The sequence below is a fragment of the Xenopus laevis genome, chromosome 2S (assembly GCF_017654675.1).
Source record: "Xenopus laevis strain J_2021 chromosome 2S, Xenopus_laevis_v10.1, whole genome shotgun sequence".
NCBI lineage: Eukaryota > Metazoa > Chordata > Amphibia > Anura > Pipidae > Xenopus > Xenopus laevis.
The window spans coordinates 127,472,916-127,492,054 of record NC_054374.1 but is presented as its reverse complement, the minus strand read 5'-3'; the positions used below and the strand labels follow the sequence as shown (position 1 = coordinate 127,492,054).

At 39.8% G+C, this 19,139-nt stretch overlaps 1 protein-coding gene across 3 annotated transcripts in view; it reads right to left on the bottom strand.

Annotated features, from left to right (window-relative positions):
• cacnb3.S (calcium channel, voltage-dependent, beta 3 subunit S homeolog) overlaps positions 1–19,139 on the bottom strand; it is a 78,365-nt gene that overhangs the window by 11,741 nt on the left and 47,485 nt on the right. For all 3 annotated transcript variants that reach the window (XM_041582954.1, XM_041582953.1, NM_001085614.1), the window contains 6 exon segments: positions 17,829–17,951; positions 16,230–16,352; positions 14,781–14,896; positions 14,643–14,695; positions 13,536–13,555; positions 10,198–10,278 (listed from right to left, as the gene is read on the bottom strand). In XM_041582954.1, the coding sequence (XP_041438888.1) occupies positions 10,198–10,278; positions 13,536–13,555; positions 14,643–14,695; positions 14,781–14,896; positions 16,230–16,352; positions 17,829–17,951 (516 nt within the window).

Below are 19,139 nucleotides of genomic sequence, written 5' to 3'. Positions count from 1 at the left end.
GCGTGGGAGGCCAGACTTTGGGATCCAGCCCCAACTAAATTACTATCACAACTATATAACATAATCCAGACCTCGCAGCCTGCGCCATTTGAAAAAGCCAAAAGGAAATGGTTGGTAACACTCCCCTCACTAGATGAAGAGCATTGGGAGGCTATAGATAACCTACAGTATATGCCTTTCTAATCTCCTTAAGGGATAAAATGGTCCAATTTAAGATGATTCACCAAATATACATCACGCCCCAGAGGCTCATGGTTATGGGTAGACTAGAGGGAGCTAAATGTGGTACAGAAGAGGCAGGTTTCATACACTTATCTGGAACTGTCCCAATGTAATATCATATTGGAGGGAGGTAACTCGATATAGCAATGAATATCTGTCTCTCCCTGGAATTTGTACTCATGAAGTCTGTTTACTAGGTATAATAGACGAAGTAGTGCTCCTACAAAAAACTAGAACATTATTACTCTCTATAGTGTTTTATGCAAAAAAAACTGGTCATTATGAAATGGATGAGTCCTAATGCTCCCACACTCCAGCAGTGGATTGACCTAATAAATGCCACCCTTCCCCTAATCAAGATGACTTATAATGCTCCGGGAACTCCCGACAAGTTTGAAAGAATATGGAACCCATGGCTGGATGTCAACCCCCAGGTATTGTTATCAGATAACTAAACTCTAAATGCAAGTTGAGATATAATGAATTTGTTTGAGGCCCTGTGCCTTCTGATGTGGCATTACAACCACTGTTTTTATGCAAACAATTGTACCCAGTTTATTCTGCAAATGTCAAGTACGATTGTCTATTTATTATTTGTTGTTCATCTGTTTTTTTTTATTGATTTTCTTTTCTGTTTAAAATGCAAAATAAAAACCTATAAAAAAAAAAGATGTATGGCAATCACAGAGCTAAGCTCTCTAAGTGCCCTGGGATGAATACCATCCTGTCTCAGATCTTTGCTTATCTCAACATGTTCTAGTCTCATTTGAATGTCCTTGTGCGTGAACCATGCAACATTAGTTGTATTACTAGAATTGGGACTATTAAGAAGGAAACCTCTATTAGCCTGTTCCTCATTTGTGTAGACAACGAAAAATAACAGTTCAGAATCTCTGCTTTTTTTTCTGTTCTCGTCAACCAGCTGACTCCCCTCTGATATTAAGGGTCCCATCCCCTTCCTGCTTCATTTACACTTTACATATTTAAAAATATTGCAATATTTGGATCCTTTTTACTGCTGGCTGCAATATCATTCCATCTCAATTTATAGCATGCCTGATTTATTGGCCTATTTGTACCTCATAAACGTTTCAGGTATCCCAGCTAACTTCAAAGGGTTAAAAGCACGTCTTTTCTTACCCACTTTTTTGTTTTGTGACAATGTTCCTTACAAGGGGAATGTACTGGCATGTATATTTATTAAAGGGGTTCACCTTCCAAACACTTTTTTCAGTTCAGTTGTTTTCAGATTGTTCACCATAAACAAAGACTTTATATCCATTGCTTTCCATCCCATTCCATAAATATAAAATTATGGAATTAAAAATTCCATAAAATTTACTAAAAATGTAATTTTTAGTAACAGCAAAAAATTGTCGGCACAAAATTATATTCTGCAAATGCAAAAAAAGTTTTTTTTGTATCAAAATTCATTTATACCTATCAAAATAAAACAGCAGTATGTATACTTACAACCAGGGCCAGGGTAGGCAGAAGAGGCAAGGGTCAACGGTCAGACAGTGACCAATAGAATTGCAGCTGTGACAAAACTGTGGCTTCTTTAATCAAAGCAAATACATTGCAGGAAAAGTCTGTAGTATGTACAAATCATAAAGCCATCACCTCTCTTTTTCCAAGAGAAAATTACATTATTGGCTTCTTAGCAAGCTTACAAGCCATTGGTCATCCCAGACCCTTATATTACACATGTAATGGGGCCTTTAGGAGTAAGCACATTACTGCTTTGCATAATCATGTGTTTTACTAAAGCCCTAAATGGGCTCATTGTGGTCACAGATTATTACTTTACTTAGAGTCAGGATATAGGAAGCAAATCTGAGTCAGCACAGGCCATTAATATCCAATTGCTTATTGAACTTTGGAGAGAGATGGAGCTGAGCAAGTGGCATATTATAGATAACCTTCAATTAGGGAAATGAGCAAGTCCTGTCTCTAGACCACAAATCCTCAGCAAGCCAGAGAGGAATGGTCACTCAGAGAGAAATGGAGGTGCAGGTAGGCAAGTAGAATAGTCTGCTGTGGGCACATACTCTACATACAACAATGGACAACCTGTGGCCCTACAGGCCACATAAATAGGAGGCTTCTATTGTTTTTGATGAATATCCTTCTTTGGAAGGGAATCAGGTGCAAGTGATATATTTTTTCCTAGCATTACTTTATTGACATTGAACTTGCAAATAGGAGCAGTTGCAGCCCCAATTAGAAGAGCATTGTTTACTACTGTTAACTCATTGCTGCCCTAACTGCATCTCTTGGTTGATCTATACGCAGCCCACCAGCACCCAATAGTTACATGGAGATCCTTATGCCACTGGCTTAGGCAATTGTGCCTTTGCAGAGGAGAAGAGATCAAATGCATTCCATTAAATGTACATTATTTTTGCCAATGTAATTCTTTATATCCCAGCAGAAAAGAATACTGAAACTGGGCTCAAACACTGTAGGTAAATTCTTCATGTGATCGCTGCTGAAAATAGCAGTCTTCAATACATATAATGGCCCTTGGCTTTTTTAAGATTGAGGAGTGGAAATAAGGCAAACTGAAGTTGCAATTTTAGATTACATAAATCATTTCCCTATGGACATATGTTTAGAACGCTATGGGTGTAGCCCCATAGGTTGGGCTGGAACAGTGGATTCTCCGCAGATGGAAGAAGGGTTCACTCGAACAGACCATTCTTCCTGACAGAACAGCGAGAGAGTCCTTCAGCTGGTGGATGAATCCATCAAGGCTGACGCAGGGACAGTCATGGGAGGACCCACAGCGGGTGCTGTTAACAACAGATGCAAGTCTGACCGGATGGGGAGCAAGACTCAAACAAAGATGGGCACATGGCACATGGTCTCTGGAGTCCAGACAGCCCATAAACATTTTAGAGCTCTGTGCCATTTTCCTGGCCCTAGTACAGTGGCAGGATCTGTTAGGGCGCAAGCACATAAAGGTACAGTCGGACAATGCAACCGCAGTAGCTTATCTGAATCATCAGGGAGGCACAAGGAGTGTATCAGCATGGAAGGTGACGCAGAAGATAATAGATTGGGCAGAGGGCCGCCATGTAGTGGTAACAGCCAGTGGCGTAACTAGATGTTGCTGGGCCCCACAGCAAATTAATTTTAGGGCCCCCAACATATCCAGTGTTTGTCCTGTTTTACCAATATATGTTCAAATTGCTCATCAATGAGAGCCTCATGGGGCCCCCTGTACCTCCTGGGCCCCCCTGCAGCCGCAGGGTCTGCTTCCTCTGTAGTTATGCCCCTGGTAACAGCGATTCCACATTCCTGGAGTCCAAAACTGGGAGGCATATAACTAAATCGAAATCATCTGGATCCGGGAGAATGGGAGCTTCCACCGGACGTTTTCAGTCTGCTGGTAAACAGGTGGGGCCAGCCAGACAAAGAGTTGATGGCGTCCCGCTATAACACAAAGCTCCCAAGGTTTCTTTCAAGATCCAGGGATCCAAGAGTGGAAGGAGTGGATGCGATGACGTTCTCTTGGAATTTTCACACGGTGTATGTGTTTCCACCGATTCCCATGATACCAAGGATCCTAAAGAGGTTTCGGCATGAAAAACTGACTTTGATGATAGTGGCTCCTTTTTGGCCAAGAAGAGCATGGTTTTCAGATCTAATCTCCATGGCACAAGGAGATTGGTTTAGATTGCCACCAAGGTCGGATCTACTGCGCCAGCGACCAATTCTACACCACAATCCGGCACTGCTGTCTTTAACGGCTTGGCAGCCATCCTGAAGCGTAGGGGGTTCTCGGATAAGGTGGTGGAGACGATGATCAGGGCCAGGAAGCCCGTTTCCGTGACGGCCTGTTACAGAGTCTGGAAGGCATAAAGTATGTGGTATGAAAGGAATCAGACACCTTTCGAACAATTGAGGATTGATAATGTGCTCCAATTCCTTCAGCAGGGACTGGATGGCGGACTTAAGCTATCTTCCTTAAAGGTGCAGGTCTCGGCATTATCTGTATTGTTTCAGGAGTGGTTAGCTGTATGAGATGATGTGCACACATTTCTCCAGGGTGCGGCTCACGTCATTCCATTTTTTCGTCCACCTGTTCCGGTGTGGGACCTTAACCTAGTTCTCAGGTCCTTGCAGGAAGCACCATTTTAACCCTTGAGGTCAGTAGATTTGGGGTGGTTAAAAACGAAGGTGGTTTTCTTACTGGCATTATGTAAGGCCAGGAGAGTGTCCGAGTTGAGCGCACTTTCGGTTTTTCCAGGGCTCATGGTTTTTCACAGAGATAGGGTAACTTTACATATGGTACCAATATTTTTGCCTAAGGTCGTTTCTGATTTTCATGTGAACCAACCTATCGTGGTACCCTCCTTATGTCCAAAAACTAAGGGTGAAAGGGAAAAGAAGTAACATACCCTGGACATAGTCTGGGCCTTGAGGTATTATGTGGATAGGACAGCTGGATGAACTTTTTGTCATTCCCTCAGGTCCAAGAAAAGGAACAGCTGCAACGAAAGCAACTATAGCCAGATGGATTAATTAAGGGATCCATCTACCAAGCATATGAGAGTGCTCACAGAAGTCCCCTGGCACAGGTAAAGGCTCATTCAACCAGGGCCTTAAGTACATCCTGGGCATGGAGAAACAAGGCAGCTGTGCAAAACGGCGACATGGTCTTCAGTTCATACTGACATAATTCGAAGCAAGTTTCGGTAGGAAGGTCCTTCATGCGGTAGTCATGACTGACTAGGGGCAGACTGTCTCTTCCCTCCCTGGTTGTTTTTTTTTTTTAAAGAGACTGCTTTGTTAAGTCCCAGTGGCTCCTGTGTCCCCCAATGACGTTAGAGAAAAGGAGAATTTTTTTTACCGTTAAATCTCTTTCTCTAGTCCATTGGGGGACACAGGACCTCCCTCCCTGAGACTAGAGTTTTTCTCTGTATTTTAGTTGCATTCATTCCTAAATTTGTATGCTATTCTTGGTTAGTATATTAAACTGAGGTAGTAGGGTTAAGCACCGGGGATATATTGAAGGGGGAGGAGCAAAGAAATATTTTTTATTATGAGTGTCCTGCCTCCTGGTTGGAGGAGCTTAACCCAGTAGTTCCTGTGTCCCCCAATGGACTAGCGAGAAAGAGATTTAACGGTAAATTATACAAAAAATCTCCTTTTTTGCATGACTGCAGCAAACTTTGCATGTTCACAGTTGGAGTAGAGCTTTGCAAATGAGCCCTGTGCATTTCAAATACATTTAACAAATAATCTCATGTAAAGGAGAACTAAACTCTAAAAATGAATATAGCTAGAAATACCATATTTTATATTCTGAACCTATTAAACCAGCCTAAAGATAGTAGTAATGATTCAGGCCCTTGAAGTTGTCACAGAAGTTTCTCATCTTGGATTTTGTTAGGAGTGTCAGTGACACGCACATGCTCAGTGTGCTTCGAGCGGCTGTTAAGAAGCTGAGCTTGTTGCAAGTCATCAAGCAGAAAATGAGTTTCACTCATCATATACACTGATGCTACAGGCCTGATTATTCAATTCTGATGCTAATTGTGTTGGTTCCTGAGCTTCCATGTACCAATAATCTGAATTATTGGTATCAGTTTTATATTGTGACATTTGTATTTGTTTGTATATTTTGAGTCAGTAATTAAACTCGGGTAAGTGACAGCACCACTGAGCATATGCAGTGAATCAGCAGAAAAAAAGATGGGGAGCTACTGGGGCATCTTTGGAGACACAGATCTTTGCTGCTAAAGGGCTGTGGTTGCCTTGGGCTGGTACAGAAGCCCAAAACATAATGTACAACATTTCTACCCTACTTCTTTATTTAAGCTTTAGTTCTCCCTTTAATCCAATTGTTTTTAGCATCTCTGTATCTAAATAACAAATTGATTCAAGACAAGCGATGCATAATTAATTTCACATTATATTGACCTCATTCGATTTTAAAATGCATTTCTACATTGATATAATTATGAAAGTCTCCATAAATCAATATCCTGATTTAAATCTAATGGTAATGTGCATAACTTATGTATCCATTCTGCTTTTTATTTTGCACTCTGTTGATGATTTTTTCTCTGATACCCAGTGATATCAGTGTTCCTATTAAACTCCAACCCTGTGATTATGTGACAATAAAAAGATGGGTTCTGCCATTGGTCATTTAATACTAATGTTTATAAAAGGAAATTAGTTTGGCACACTCACAGGAATAATATATAGTGGGAGTTTTTTAGCCAAGCCACGGTTTGCTGTATACACATTCAAGATGGTTTGTATTAAAGGTGGAAGAATACCCAAGGTGACGAGGTGACTGGGACAAACTGCTTTCAAAAACATAATGAAAGTGGATTTATCTAAAGCCCCAGAGTCTCAGTGAAAGTATGGTTGCTTTATTAAAGGGGAATACCATGTTATACACAGAAAGTAGGTTAGTAAATTCAAATATTGTATTAGTTGCCCTTTAAAAGGGTTTTTTATATGGTTTAGTTGCCATTGAAATTTGTAATCTATGCATTGCAAATGTTGATTATTGTAAGCTGTAAAGTATATTTATATGTATGTGGCTTTTTATCCCTTTGCATAGACCCTTTTAAGGAAACTTAGAAAGTTACCATAATAAATTAATTGCTTTCTGTATTCATAATGAATGGCAGGTATGGGATATTCTGTAAGACATTGCAAGGGTTTTCAAATGGGTGGGGGTTCCCAATTGAAGATGATGTCAGTTTCTTTACATTTAAATTGTAACACATAGCTTCATTTTATATGTACCTGAGGAAGGGTGCCCCCCCCAAAAAAAACATTGTACAGCCTGAAAATAAAAGATGTATTTTTAAAGAATGTGGAGACTTTCTAACGTGTGTGCAGTAGTGATATATGGGTCAGGATTTCCCAGACCCACACCCAGCGCTAACCTGCCCTCCCTTAGCCCACCCCGCCATCATCCGACTTCCGGGTTGCTTTTATAGACTCTCGCCAACCCTCCCCGCCCCTTTTGTAACATCATCGGCAGGGCGGGTCGGTGAGGGTCTATAAGGTAGAAGTCTGATGATGGCGGGGCAGGCTAGGAAAGGTTAGGGCTGGGTGTGCAGCAGCCTCTACCCATTTGCAATAATTGCCACATGCTGGGCAAATTATGATAGGTGCAAGGGGACTTATTGCCCTGTAATTTATTTTACATTTAATCTTACGTTTGTATAGAATGCATGTTATTTATGTATTGTTGTACAATACATAAATATACTGAAGTATACTGAAGAATATCTAAGAAGCGATATACAAAAATATGCATCTACATTTTTTTCATGGTTATATGATTTTTAGTAGCCTTATATGGACCGTATCAGTATAACCCCAGGTCCCAAGCACTGCAGATAAATAGCTTCTAGTTAAGAAATAAGAGGTTTTATTGAAGCTCGAGCGTGCTTCGTTTCACCCAGTGCCAGTGTCACACAAAGTGCTCACACAAGTGCAAAGAGTGCAATGGAACTTGGTCTTAAAAAAGACTTAGTCCCCCATAAAAACTCCGGATTATCCGGCCCAAAAGGTGCACAGATAAAACCAAGTCTTCAGCACCACCGTCGCCGAAGCTAAGGTGGAGCCCTTTATCCCCGACCCCCCCGGCCAAAAGGCACAGACAGGGGGCAAGGGTCTTCAGATCCCCTTCGCCGCAAAGCTAGGGGGACCCCTTTCTCCGATCCCCGAAAGGAAAGGAACAATTGACCTCCGAAGAGATCCGTGTGCGCCCATAGGTACTGTATATGTGTGTAGCATAGACATATATTTGTGCCTCTTCAGGTGTAGCATTAATTGTGCACGTTTGCTGCAGCCCCAATATTCCTGCAACAGACACTGCTGAGAGAGAGGGAGATGCTCAACCTACCAAATGGCAAGGGTTGCACATTTATCCCATTTAATTAACAGATTAATAGAGCTAATAGAGTACTGATTGACAATAAACAGACATTTATCACTGCCTCGTAGCCTCTAAAAATGCAAATGTGCATTGTCCGTAGGTACAACAGTAGTGGTTCTAAAAAAAATGATGATAGAGAGAGAGATAAACATACACAATAATAATTACATTCAAATACCTATGCAGCAGCTGTGTAACAATTATGTGCAGGGGTCCCTGCAAAAAAATCTTCGGAGGGGCACAGCAGCCGCTACCCAGTCCTCCCTCAACCTGCTCCCATCCCCCACTCCTCCTGCTCATCAAACACCATAGTCTAAGTCCCCCTGTTGAATTTTCAGTATAAGCAAAGTAAGGAATGAGAGCACAATTCCAGAGATTGTCATTGGGAGAGAATTCATTGATATGGCATCATGTTTCTGTTTTTGAGGATACAATATATGGCACTAGCATGTTACCATATTTTAGCCGTAGCTACAGATTATTTTTTTCTCAATACGTCCTTTTGTTATGCTTAGGTCTATATACTGAACACAAAGCAACTATTGTAACGATTGTGGCTTTATAGAAGTACATAGAGTATATCTGCACTAGCAACCATCTAGTAGAATTGATATTCCCTGCTAAATAAGGTTAGGGCTATATGTACATGCTAAAGCTGTCAGTACTGGCACTGACTATGTTTTTCACTTATGTGCTATCTAGGTCAGCTTCCTATATCACAACACATCACATCAAATCAGCAAGCAGACCAAGAGTGTGAATATATATATATGTAAAAACAGTGAGGTCCCCAGAGCAAAACAATGTGTTTCTATGCTCCAGTGACTAGCAATGTCCAATAACCTGAGTCCTACAACTGGGCCCTCAAAATGTCATTATGCTTCCCTTTCCGCCAGCTAATGTAATTTCCTGCAATAATCAGGGACAGTCGTTTTGCTGACGTCTCGCTGCACTAAATGTCTGATAATAAAAGGACGGGAATGTGAATAAAATAGAATTGGTAATATTTTTTTTTTGCCTGGGAGAAAATGTTTAGATGCTTTATTTTAATTACCTTTATATAAAGTAAATATCAAATCTACATATTCTTAAAAAAGCTTCTCAAAGAACAAAAAAAAATATTGTGTAAATGACATTAGATGAGCACAGTGTTAATGTGCCAGTTGCATGTACAGGTTGAACTGAGAGTAGCAGGTCTAATGAAGCCACTTACTCATATAAGCATTGGGTTTTAGGTAAGTAAGTGAAACGTTATTACTGAAATTAGAATTTAGGTTACAGGTTTGTATAATACTACTGCTTCATCTTTAGTTACCCATCTTTAGTTACCCAAAATAACAATTCAGAGCAGGAGGAGAGGAAATTGGATCCTGAAGTAGAGACAGTTACTGTTATTTATGAGGAGCAAAGTGCCCTATTTGTCCTCCCCAGATTTACATTTCAGACAAGCCTCACAGTCTGAGAACATTCGTCAGTCCTTTGTGGAGTTTATTGCCTATCACTGTCTGTAAGTGATAAAAGGGTCAATGGTTTTTCAACCTGAACCCAACCCTAACCCACTACTTCCCAACCTGCATCCAAACCAGCATGAAATTGTTTTCAACTTTATGAATTGCACCCAACCCAACTCCCTGCTAATGACATATGGTTGAAGCCAACTACCATATGGAAGAGCATTAATGACATATCGGGCCCTTAGGCTACATTCACACATGCTGGGTCTGGATGCATAAAGATCCAGGCATGGGTGCACTAGAGCTTTCGGCAGCAGATTGGGTTTGGCCAGCGCCATGATATCACTGGATCTGCACACAGGCACCTTGAAGTTTCCTCTTGATGCAGCAAGAAAGAACCCTTAACAGTGGATGTGACAGAACAGCCCATGCGCAATAACCAGCTCTGCTGGTCACTTCCACCAACACATGGGCATTAGCGATTTAATCAGCCGCATTCTTCATACAGGGGTTCTGCGCATGCAAGCACATATGCAAAACCTGGATTTTAATATATGTTTAGATATTAAAAGAAAAGAAAATAGAAAAACACTGAATTTGTACCTCATATCCCTTCAGAGACGGGCCAACAAGAACCACGGGTCTCATAGATGGAACCACATCATATGGAGCAATGTGCTCTGCCTGATAAGAAATTAAAATATTACTGTAAGAAGACTGCAATAACATGGAATATATCTCATTCAAATAAATTATGAAGGTTGCCTAAACAGGCTAACTTTTTATTCTTGTGGCATCTTCGTCCTCCCTTGTTAAAATAAAATATATCAAACCAGATAAGTGGCATGTTTGGGAGAAAAAGTCCACCAACAGAAAGACATGCATTTGAAGCATCCATTCAAACCCCAGCTTTTATGTGGATTTCATCATTTTTAAGCTTACTTACTGTACAGGCTTCAAACAAAGTTATTAATGGAGGCTTTTCACCTTCCAAATGCTTTTCAGTTCAATTTTCCAAATTGTTCACTAGAAATAAAGACTTTTTTCAATTGCTATCCGTTTTAATGTCTGTGTCTCCGAAATTAAAGTTTGCTCAGTGGTCCAGGTGTAGATTCTAAACTGTTACAATTGGCTATATTAGTTGGTACATTTCTCTGCAGCATCTATGGAATATTAGCAACTATTATATCAATTCTTTAATGACACTCAAGGATCCTGCAGGGACAAAGATAAGAAATGTATCTATTTAGAACAGATTACAGAGTTGGTGACCCTCCCCCCAGAGCTCCTTCAGAAAGACATCAAGGGGTAAAAAATAAAACTTTAAACGTCACTATTAGAAAAACAGTAACAAAGAAAAAATAGAAACTAATTGTGAAAATGAAGCTTATCCCATGACTATACCTTTTTCAATACTCTCCCAATAGCGATCCCCCAGCAGAAAACAGAAGACATCCAAAGAGAAATAGTGTGATTCATTTGGGCCATTAATAGGCATAGAATACAACAAAAAGTGTTAAAGGCACCTAGATCTTCAGGAGGAAAATCATTCCCGATTTATGTCATTCTTAGCTACTCAGGTAAAACAGGTGCTGGACTGGTTTTCAGACAGTCCATTAACAAAATGGACAGACATTTAAAAGAGAACAAAACCTTAAAAAGAGCATGTGCAGTGAATCAGCAGAAAAGAAAATGGGGGCATCATTGGAGACACAAATCGTCCCTGCTAAAGGGCTGTGGTTGCCTTGAACTGGTGCAGAAACCCAAAACAACATTTCTAGCCTACTTCGTTAGTTAAAGGGATACTGTCATAGGAAAACATGTTTTTTTTCAAATGCATCAGTTAATAGTGCTGCTCCAGCAGAATTCCGCTCCGAAATCCATTTTCCAAAAGAGCAAACAGATTTTTTTATATTCAATTTTAAAATCTTACATGGAGCTAGACATATTGTCAGTTTCCCAGCCCCCAGTCATGTGATTTGTGCTCTGATAAACTTCAGTCACTCTTTACTGCTGTACTGCAAGTTGGAGTGATATCACCCCCCTCCCTTTCCCCCCCCCCAGCAGCCAAACAAAAGAACAATGAGAAGGTAACCAGATAGCAGCTCTCTAACACAAGATAACAGCTGCCTGGTAGATCTAAGAACAACACTCAACCCTTAAAATTAATCTGAAACTAAATGTCTTTGTTTATAAGTGGCTGAACTTTTAGTTACTCAACAGATGTACATACATATGAAACTTGATATCAATTCTACTTCATGTAGAACTATTTTCTGTCTTTTTTGGCCAATCCGTCTATGAGATACACATACTGATTACTGATAGGGGGCACAGGGGTGACTCTATCGTCCCAGGCCCGGAGGATCTCTGGCTCTCAGTGGGGCCCGGGCGTGCTGCTGAAGAAGCTATTCCAGAGAAGAACGAAGCCACCGTGATGGAAAAGAACAAAGAAGCCGTGTCGGAAAAGAATGATGAAGCCGCAACGGAAAAGAACGAAGAAGCAGCGACGGAAAAGAACGAAGAAGCCCGTCACAGAAAAAAAAGAAGAAGGAGGAACTTTAAAGGGTAAACACCAAGACTTTTTAACTTACAGGGGGCACTGGCACCATTTTTTTACACTTCTAGGGGGCCCTGGCCACCAGTGTTTTTTTAACTTGTCGGGGACCCTGGCACCAATTCTTTAGCTTATAGGGGGTCCTGGCCACCAATGGGTTTTTTTTAACGTGTAGGGGGCCCTGGCATCGATGTTTTTCTTTTAACTTGTCAGGGACACTGGCCATCAACTTGTAGGGGTTTAACTTGTCAAGGTTTTAACTTGTAGGGGGCCCTGGCCACCAATAGTTTTTTGAGCTTGTCAGGGACCCTGGAAAGAATTTATTAACTTGTAGGGAGCCCTGGCATCAATGTTTTTTTTAACTTGTTGGTTACCCTGGCACCAATTTATTAGCTTGTAGGGGGCTCTGACCACCACTGTTTTTTTTTATCTTGTACGGGGGGCCCTGGCCACCAGTAGGGTGGGTGGAGTCTGGGGTGGGCTTTGTCGTACGGGGCCCCAGGATTTTTGATGGCAGCCCTGAATTGATCTATTTATGTTCCTCAAAAAAAGGGCATCAAATAGCAATATAATGTATAGTCTACATAGGACAGTATTAATTCAGTAATAAAGTCTGGCCAAAAAAAAATGACACAAGCTCTGACAAGCAATTCCTCCGAGAGGCATTACTGAGCATAGAGTCCATGCTAATCTCTGATCATCATTTATAGCTTGTTAATTTTGTCACATTAATTACATGCTTCAATAAACATGATTAAAACTATATGTGACCCTTGATGAGAAGAAAACAAGTTTTAGACTTAACTAAGAAGTAAAGAATTATTGTAAACAAACCCCAATGCTGTTTGAATGCAAGCATCCAGTTTGAAGGTAAATAACCTACAATAGCACACCATCTAGTATAATCCTGAGTGATCCCCTAGATAGCACCCCCAGTTGTCTTAATTTCCCCTTGATAGTGTCCTCCATTTGAAATATTTGAAGGCAGGTTATCTGTAAGCTTGCAAACATATCAACTACACACTACATTTAAACATAACAAGTTGCAAGTATCATGCCAAAGAATAACCTTGTCTGGGGACATTCTCAATTGTAAGTTGGCTGGGATGGGAGAATTCCTTCAGGGGGTTATAAACAAACCATACTCCAATTGTTCTACATACAGGAAATAACAAGCAAACGTACGTAGGGGGCATTCGGGTGCAAAGCTTACTTAGTGGTGCTGGCCACAGCTGTATACTATGACTTTAAAGTGTGCCCTATTGTTTAGCATTTTCTTTACTCACATAGATTTGCTATTTATGTTGCCCTGTCTTATAGACACTGAAACAAACGGAAAAATTCTAAAATACAATAATAGTTAACTTAAATAACAATAACGTACCTGTTTTTGCTTCTGTTTAGCTTTGATGGAGGAAATAAGAATATGGATTGATATTGGGAAATGATGTACAGTGTAAAATGCATGAAATGATATTCATAGCAGAGCAGGCTCATCGTCTGCATCTATGTCTAGCCTTGGTTAATGCATTTGTACAGAATTTTGGCACTCAGTAGCACAGATCACAAAAAGACAAGTCAAACAAGCAATGTGCTCTTCTGCTTCTTATTTATAGGTTTCGTTTTTTAACTTGCATTTATTTTTGATAGATTTGTTTAATCAGAGTAAAACATTTGTTCCTGCATCATTTGTTTTCCATCAGGGTCAAAACATTTAGCACTTTTGTGCCTTCTATAAATTTTTATATAGCAGTGTTAAGTGCTGGATAATCATGTGTCCTAGGGGAAATATACTATGTATTTAATATCGTACATTCGGCAAACAATACAGTTTTTTCGGGTTTCATTCAGTGTTTATAACCCCCCTCTTTTTTGCATATTTAAATGAAAGGGTAAGAGTTTTGCCCTAACTACAGAACAGCTACAAATGCTTTTGACCACTAGAGTTATTTCTATTCTATAAGTGCAACCTATATTCTCAGCTCCCACTGATATATTATCTGATACCAGAGACCATGAGCAGGAGATTAGGATGGCCAAAATATAGGAGCGCCCCTCATATGAAATCACAAGCCAATAATTACACAGAAAAGCTTTCGCTATTATAACTCACGTTTCAAAACGAAATATACACACATTAATATAAAAGCAAAATCATTGAATCAAGTAGTAGTAAAGCAAGAGAAAGGCCCAATAACATCCATGTAGATGTGTACAGAACAAATTTCCTGGCATGTGCACAAACAATAGCAGACAGATATATCAGAGCGCAGGCTGTTATTGTTAGTTCTACAATTATTTCATCTTAACAATGGCTTGTAGTGACTCATTCAGTTGTGCTATGATAGCCTGGTAACAGGGAATAACTGGGTTATTGGCATAAAAGCAATATCTGGACTGGTTTGCAACTTCTAATAGAAATGGGAATTTATTGCATTGTAAGTTTTGTGCTTACAATAGAATATGCAATAATTTAAAATGTAGTCTTTACCTGTAGATGGGGGAGGCGAACGCCGATTTCCTGAGACCATGTCTCCAGACCTCCTACAAACACACACAAAGGAGAAACAAAAGTGATGGAACTGGAACCAAATAATATTATAAATGAATGATTGATTAGAAGCTTTACCTTGCTTTCTGCTCCTGTTTCAGTCGAATGGCCTCAAGCCTTTGGGGGCTAGGGATAAAGGTGATGTCAGCCCCTTCTTTTACTAGCCGCCCGATCCACCAGTCATTGTTGTATTTCTATAAAATGATGAGTAAAGTGGATGCCTGTATTCTAGGGGCACATTATGAAGCAGGCAACAATGTTACTGAATTAATCCTGAACTAGTGCAAAGACTTGTGATGTGATGGAAAGGGAAATTGAAGAGCAATGTAGAAAAACCTGCATATTCTACACACACACATATATATTATATCTATAGTGTCATACTTACCCCCACATGTAATAAAAGGCACTAAGTTTGCCCAGGAGCAATAACCAGTAGCAACCAATAAGATGTTTGGTTTTAAACATGTGACCTGGAAATTCTACCTGCTGATTGGTTGCTATAGGTTACTGCCCCTGGGCAAACTTAGTGCCTTTAATTACATAACCCCATTAATGTCTATTGTTCCGTGATGTGGCATGATAATACAAGAACAGGCACAGCATTATACACTTTATCAGTTGTTGTTTCGGTGGCTGTTTATCAAGTAAAGCAAGAGTAACTTGCATTGAAAATGACATAATTGCATAATTATGCAAATAGTATGAATGGGTATGAGTATGGGTCAGCATCATTTAATATTTATAGGCGTAGGTGAGCTGCTACTGAAATTATGAAAGCTGCTCCCAATGTAATCCCTGTCATACTATGACCAACTTTCACATCACCAGGAGTGATAGAAACATATGATCAGCACCTTGGAGAGAGGAGCAGTCAGGTTCTTCAGGATTATCTTGCATAAAAAGCCTTTTCAGATCCACCTGCTAGTTCCTATCAATAGAACTATTAAGCGAAGCTTATTAATTGATGAGGAAAATAGTCATTTTCTGGGGGAGCTATTGGGATGCCACCGGCAGGAGAGGTCCCTTAAGGCCACAGATTGCTAAAACTAAAAACCATCATTTTTCTTCACTAAAAAATGATGTAGTATCATGGGTAGTCAATGTAGTTTGGCATTGTATCTTCCAAAACAAACAATTTCTAACAAGTCTCCATGCATGTCCTTAATAAGACCGGCAGGGCATTACCAACCAATTTGGGCATTACCAAATTTGCAATTACTGCAAGAAGGGGAGAGTTAAGGGTTGGGAAGAAGTAGAGGAGAGGACCGACACAAGGAGATGTAATTACATGCCATTTTTCCATTTGCATTATAGTTAAAACTTCCACTAAATTGATCTTTGAGTAATCTGAGCATCTCTGTATTTTAATCTATGAGCTTTCTCTAGAGAGATTTGAAGATGCGGATCAGTTAATTCCAGTAACAATGTCAAAATATAATGGTGAATACTGAGTTGAGTAGACTGGGTTATGACTGACAGTTTTATTTTTATAATCCCAAAGCTCTCCTACGGTTGTTTTGTTACCTCCTTGATATGTAGGAAATCTTTGGCTTCAAAGTTGATGGCAGCTCCTTGTACTGGGCACTCCTCATCCAGCGCTCCACAGTAACTGACATTTGTTCTTACAGCAAAGGCTACCGGCTTTAGCTGCAAAAAAGAAAAACCATTGTAGAATAAAAATGAGAATTCTTAGACTACAATACATGATTTATGGAAGCAATAGTTCCCAAACAGTGGAGGTTGCATCTGAAGGCCAACGAGAGTAAGATTTTGGGAAGGATATTTCATCGTTATTTGGATATCACTCATAAGTTCCAACATGTGCCCAAGTGTTTCAGATGCAAGTTACACTAACTGCAGTCTATTTATTATACTGTACACCAGTGTCAGATAACTATATGTATTGACCATCTACTAGGAGTAAAACAACTATTAGAGCCTATTCTTGTACCTTAAGTGATACAGATATTCAACTGCAGCTAGAGGAAGTGAAGTGGTAGCAAGACACACCTCATATGAGCCAACCATTTATACAATAATATCATATCCCCTGTGGTGCAACTAAGCATTAAAAAGTCAGTGTCCATAATGACCCAAAGTCCAGTGCTTGTTGCGAGCCACCATGTTTGTGGCATAAATATCTCTTAATTGACACTGGCACTGACTCTTGACACTGTTGCTAAAGGTTTGAATAAATGTTTCTTATAATTGTAAATATGACAGTTTTATAATGATCTCCTTGTTACAGTTTTGATGTCCCTAGTACTCTTTTGCAATAATATGTATAATGCTAATGGTAATGTATGGGCACATTTTTTCCCCACTGTATAATAAATATCCTTTTGTCATGTAAATGTGCATAGCTAGGCCCTGATAATGTGGCAGTATCATAATAATTTCTCTATAGGTTACCAGCTATTGATGGGCTATTCATTTCTATATGCATGTTCAGGATTGGGCTATAGGACATTATGGACACTGAAGGGTTTTAGTGTAATTGGACCACAAAGATATGTTAGCATTAAAAATTTAATTGAAAAATCCTGTTGGGGTTTGACTAGACTTGCCACCTTTTGCAGCAGGTAAGTCCAGGCGGGGGTTGGGCGGCTATGTTGGTGTGGCAGGGTGGGTGATGTCAGAAGCCGGGTGTTATGCCATTTCATGTGTAGGTCTGTGATGTCAGTGGGTGACAGGTGGCAATCCTATGATTGGCTCACACGAGGTGTCTTGCTATCATGTCACTTCCTGTAACTGCCTGTATAATAGTTTTGAGTAACACTTGACAACCACTTAGGCTCGAAACATGTGTTGTGTTAATAAAAACACAAATTTGCAGCTAGTTCTCCAATCTCTGTCTCCTTTTTAAAGACAGGGTCTCCCATTTGCATTGCATGTATCTAATATTGCTTTAAATACCCATTTTTAGATCTATACTCCTTTTAGGAAATTATTTTTAGCTGTAAGAAAGGATCTCCTCTGCCCAACCACTGGATAACAGATCCCATACATATACTAAATGAATCAATGTGCAATGGGTATTTAAGCACACTCTGTTTGTTATTCTGTCATCTGTTGGTGCTATATAAGTAAATGATGATGATGGATGACTGAGAAATGATTTACCCTAGCTCTTTCAAGCTGCTCTTGAGCCTGCCTCTCCACCTCGCGGCGGGCAGCCTCCCGATCCTCCTCCAGGGACACGTCGGAGTCTAACGATGGTCGACTTGTGTATGAATCAGCTGAACCCTGTAACAGAAAGGCAATACTGTTCTTAGGCTCTCATTCTTTTGTTGCAATACGTATTTTATCAAAGACTCAGTAATAATTACTTAAGAAAACTAATGATAATGTATTATATTGTGAAAAATCTATGTTTCTATAGTAACATGATCCAGATGTGAATATTACACTGAAAACCATCATGTAATATATATCTATAGGTACAAGAAATGGTCAGTGGTGAAGTCACTGGACATGATTCCCTGGTGTAGACTATGATTCTACTTCCTTTTGGCCTTGGCTGAAGTTTCCAGCATATCACATATATGTAGTACATGCTACATTGCCTCACTGTGCTTCTGTAACTCTGGGCATGTTTTAATTGATAATCTAGGAATGTCTGGATAGATAGATTGAAATCTAAAGGGAATAAAACATAAGACAACAAAAGGAAAATGAGAAGAAAGGAATTATTTGTAGTCTAGAAAAGACGAAAAGACCTGCCACTTATATATGGTTATCAGTCACTTATGTCAAAACACTAACTTGCAGCAGTAATTTATGGTAATTCTAACAGTCACATTTCAGCATTGTCCTGAGTAACGCAATAAATAGCAGCACTTGGTTAACCAACTTGGCCCGCCTGTATTTCCATGGAGGTTTAAACCAAACCACAGTGATCTCAATGACACAAACAATAGTACGCAACGATAAAATGCTGGAATAAGGAAAGCATACCGAGAATATAGGTGGGATGGGGCCAGTTGAGACATCAAATAAGCTGTTACCGCTTTCTGAAATAAAATGCAATGGGGAGAGTTCCATACCAGGTGCATAGCTCTGAGATATACTGAATCATTCTGCATAACAATTATAATAACAATAATCTCTTACTATCTGCTAGTTCTTAGAATGCCATTGTGTTCTTTGTTTTCTGTTCACAACATCAGAAGTCGTAAATCCTACAACCACACCTCTATTTTAGGCTCTCTGGCTATTGTGAATCAACTCATTCCACCTTTCATAGACAGTGACTGCCTGAGGATTAGAGGAACTGTACTTAAAGGGGACCTGTCACCAAGACATAAAAAGCTGTATGATAAAAGTTCTTTTCAAATGAAACATAAAACCCAAATTATTTTTTTATTACAACATAAAAAGTCTCAGCTGTCAATGCTTTAGGCACAGAGGCAGGGCAGTCAATTACGTACGCTT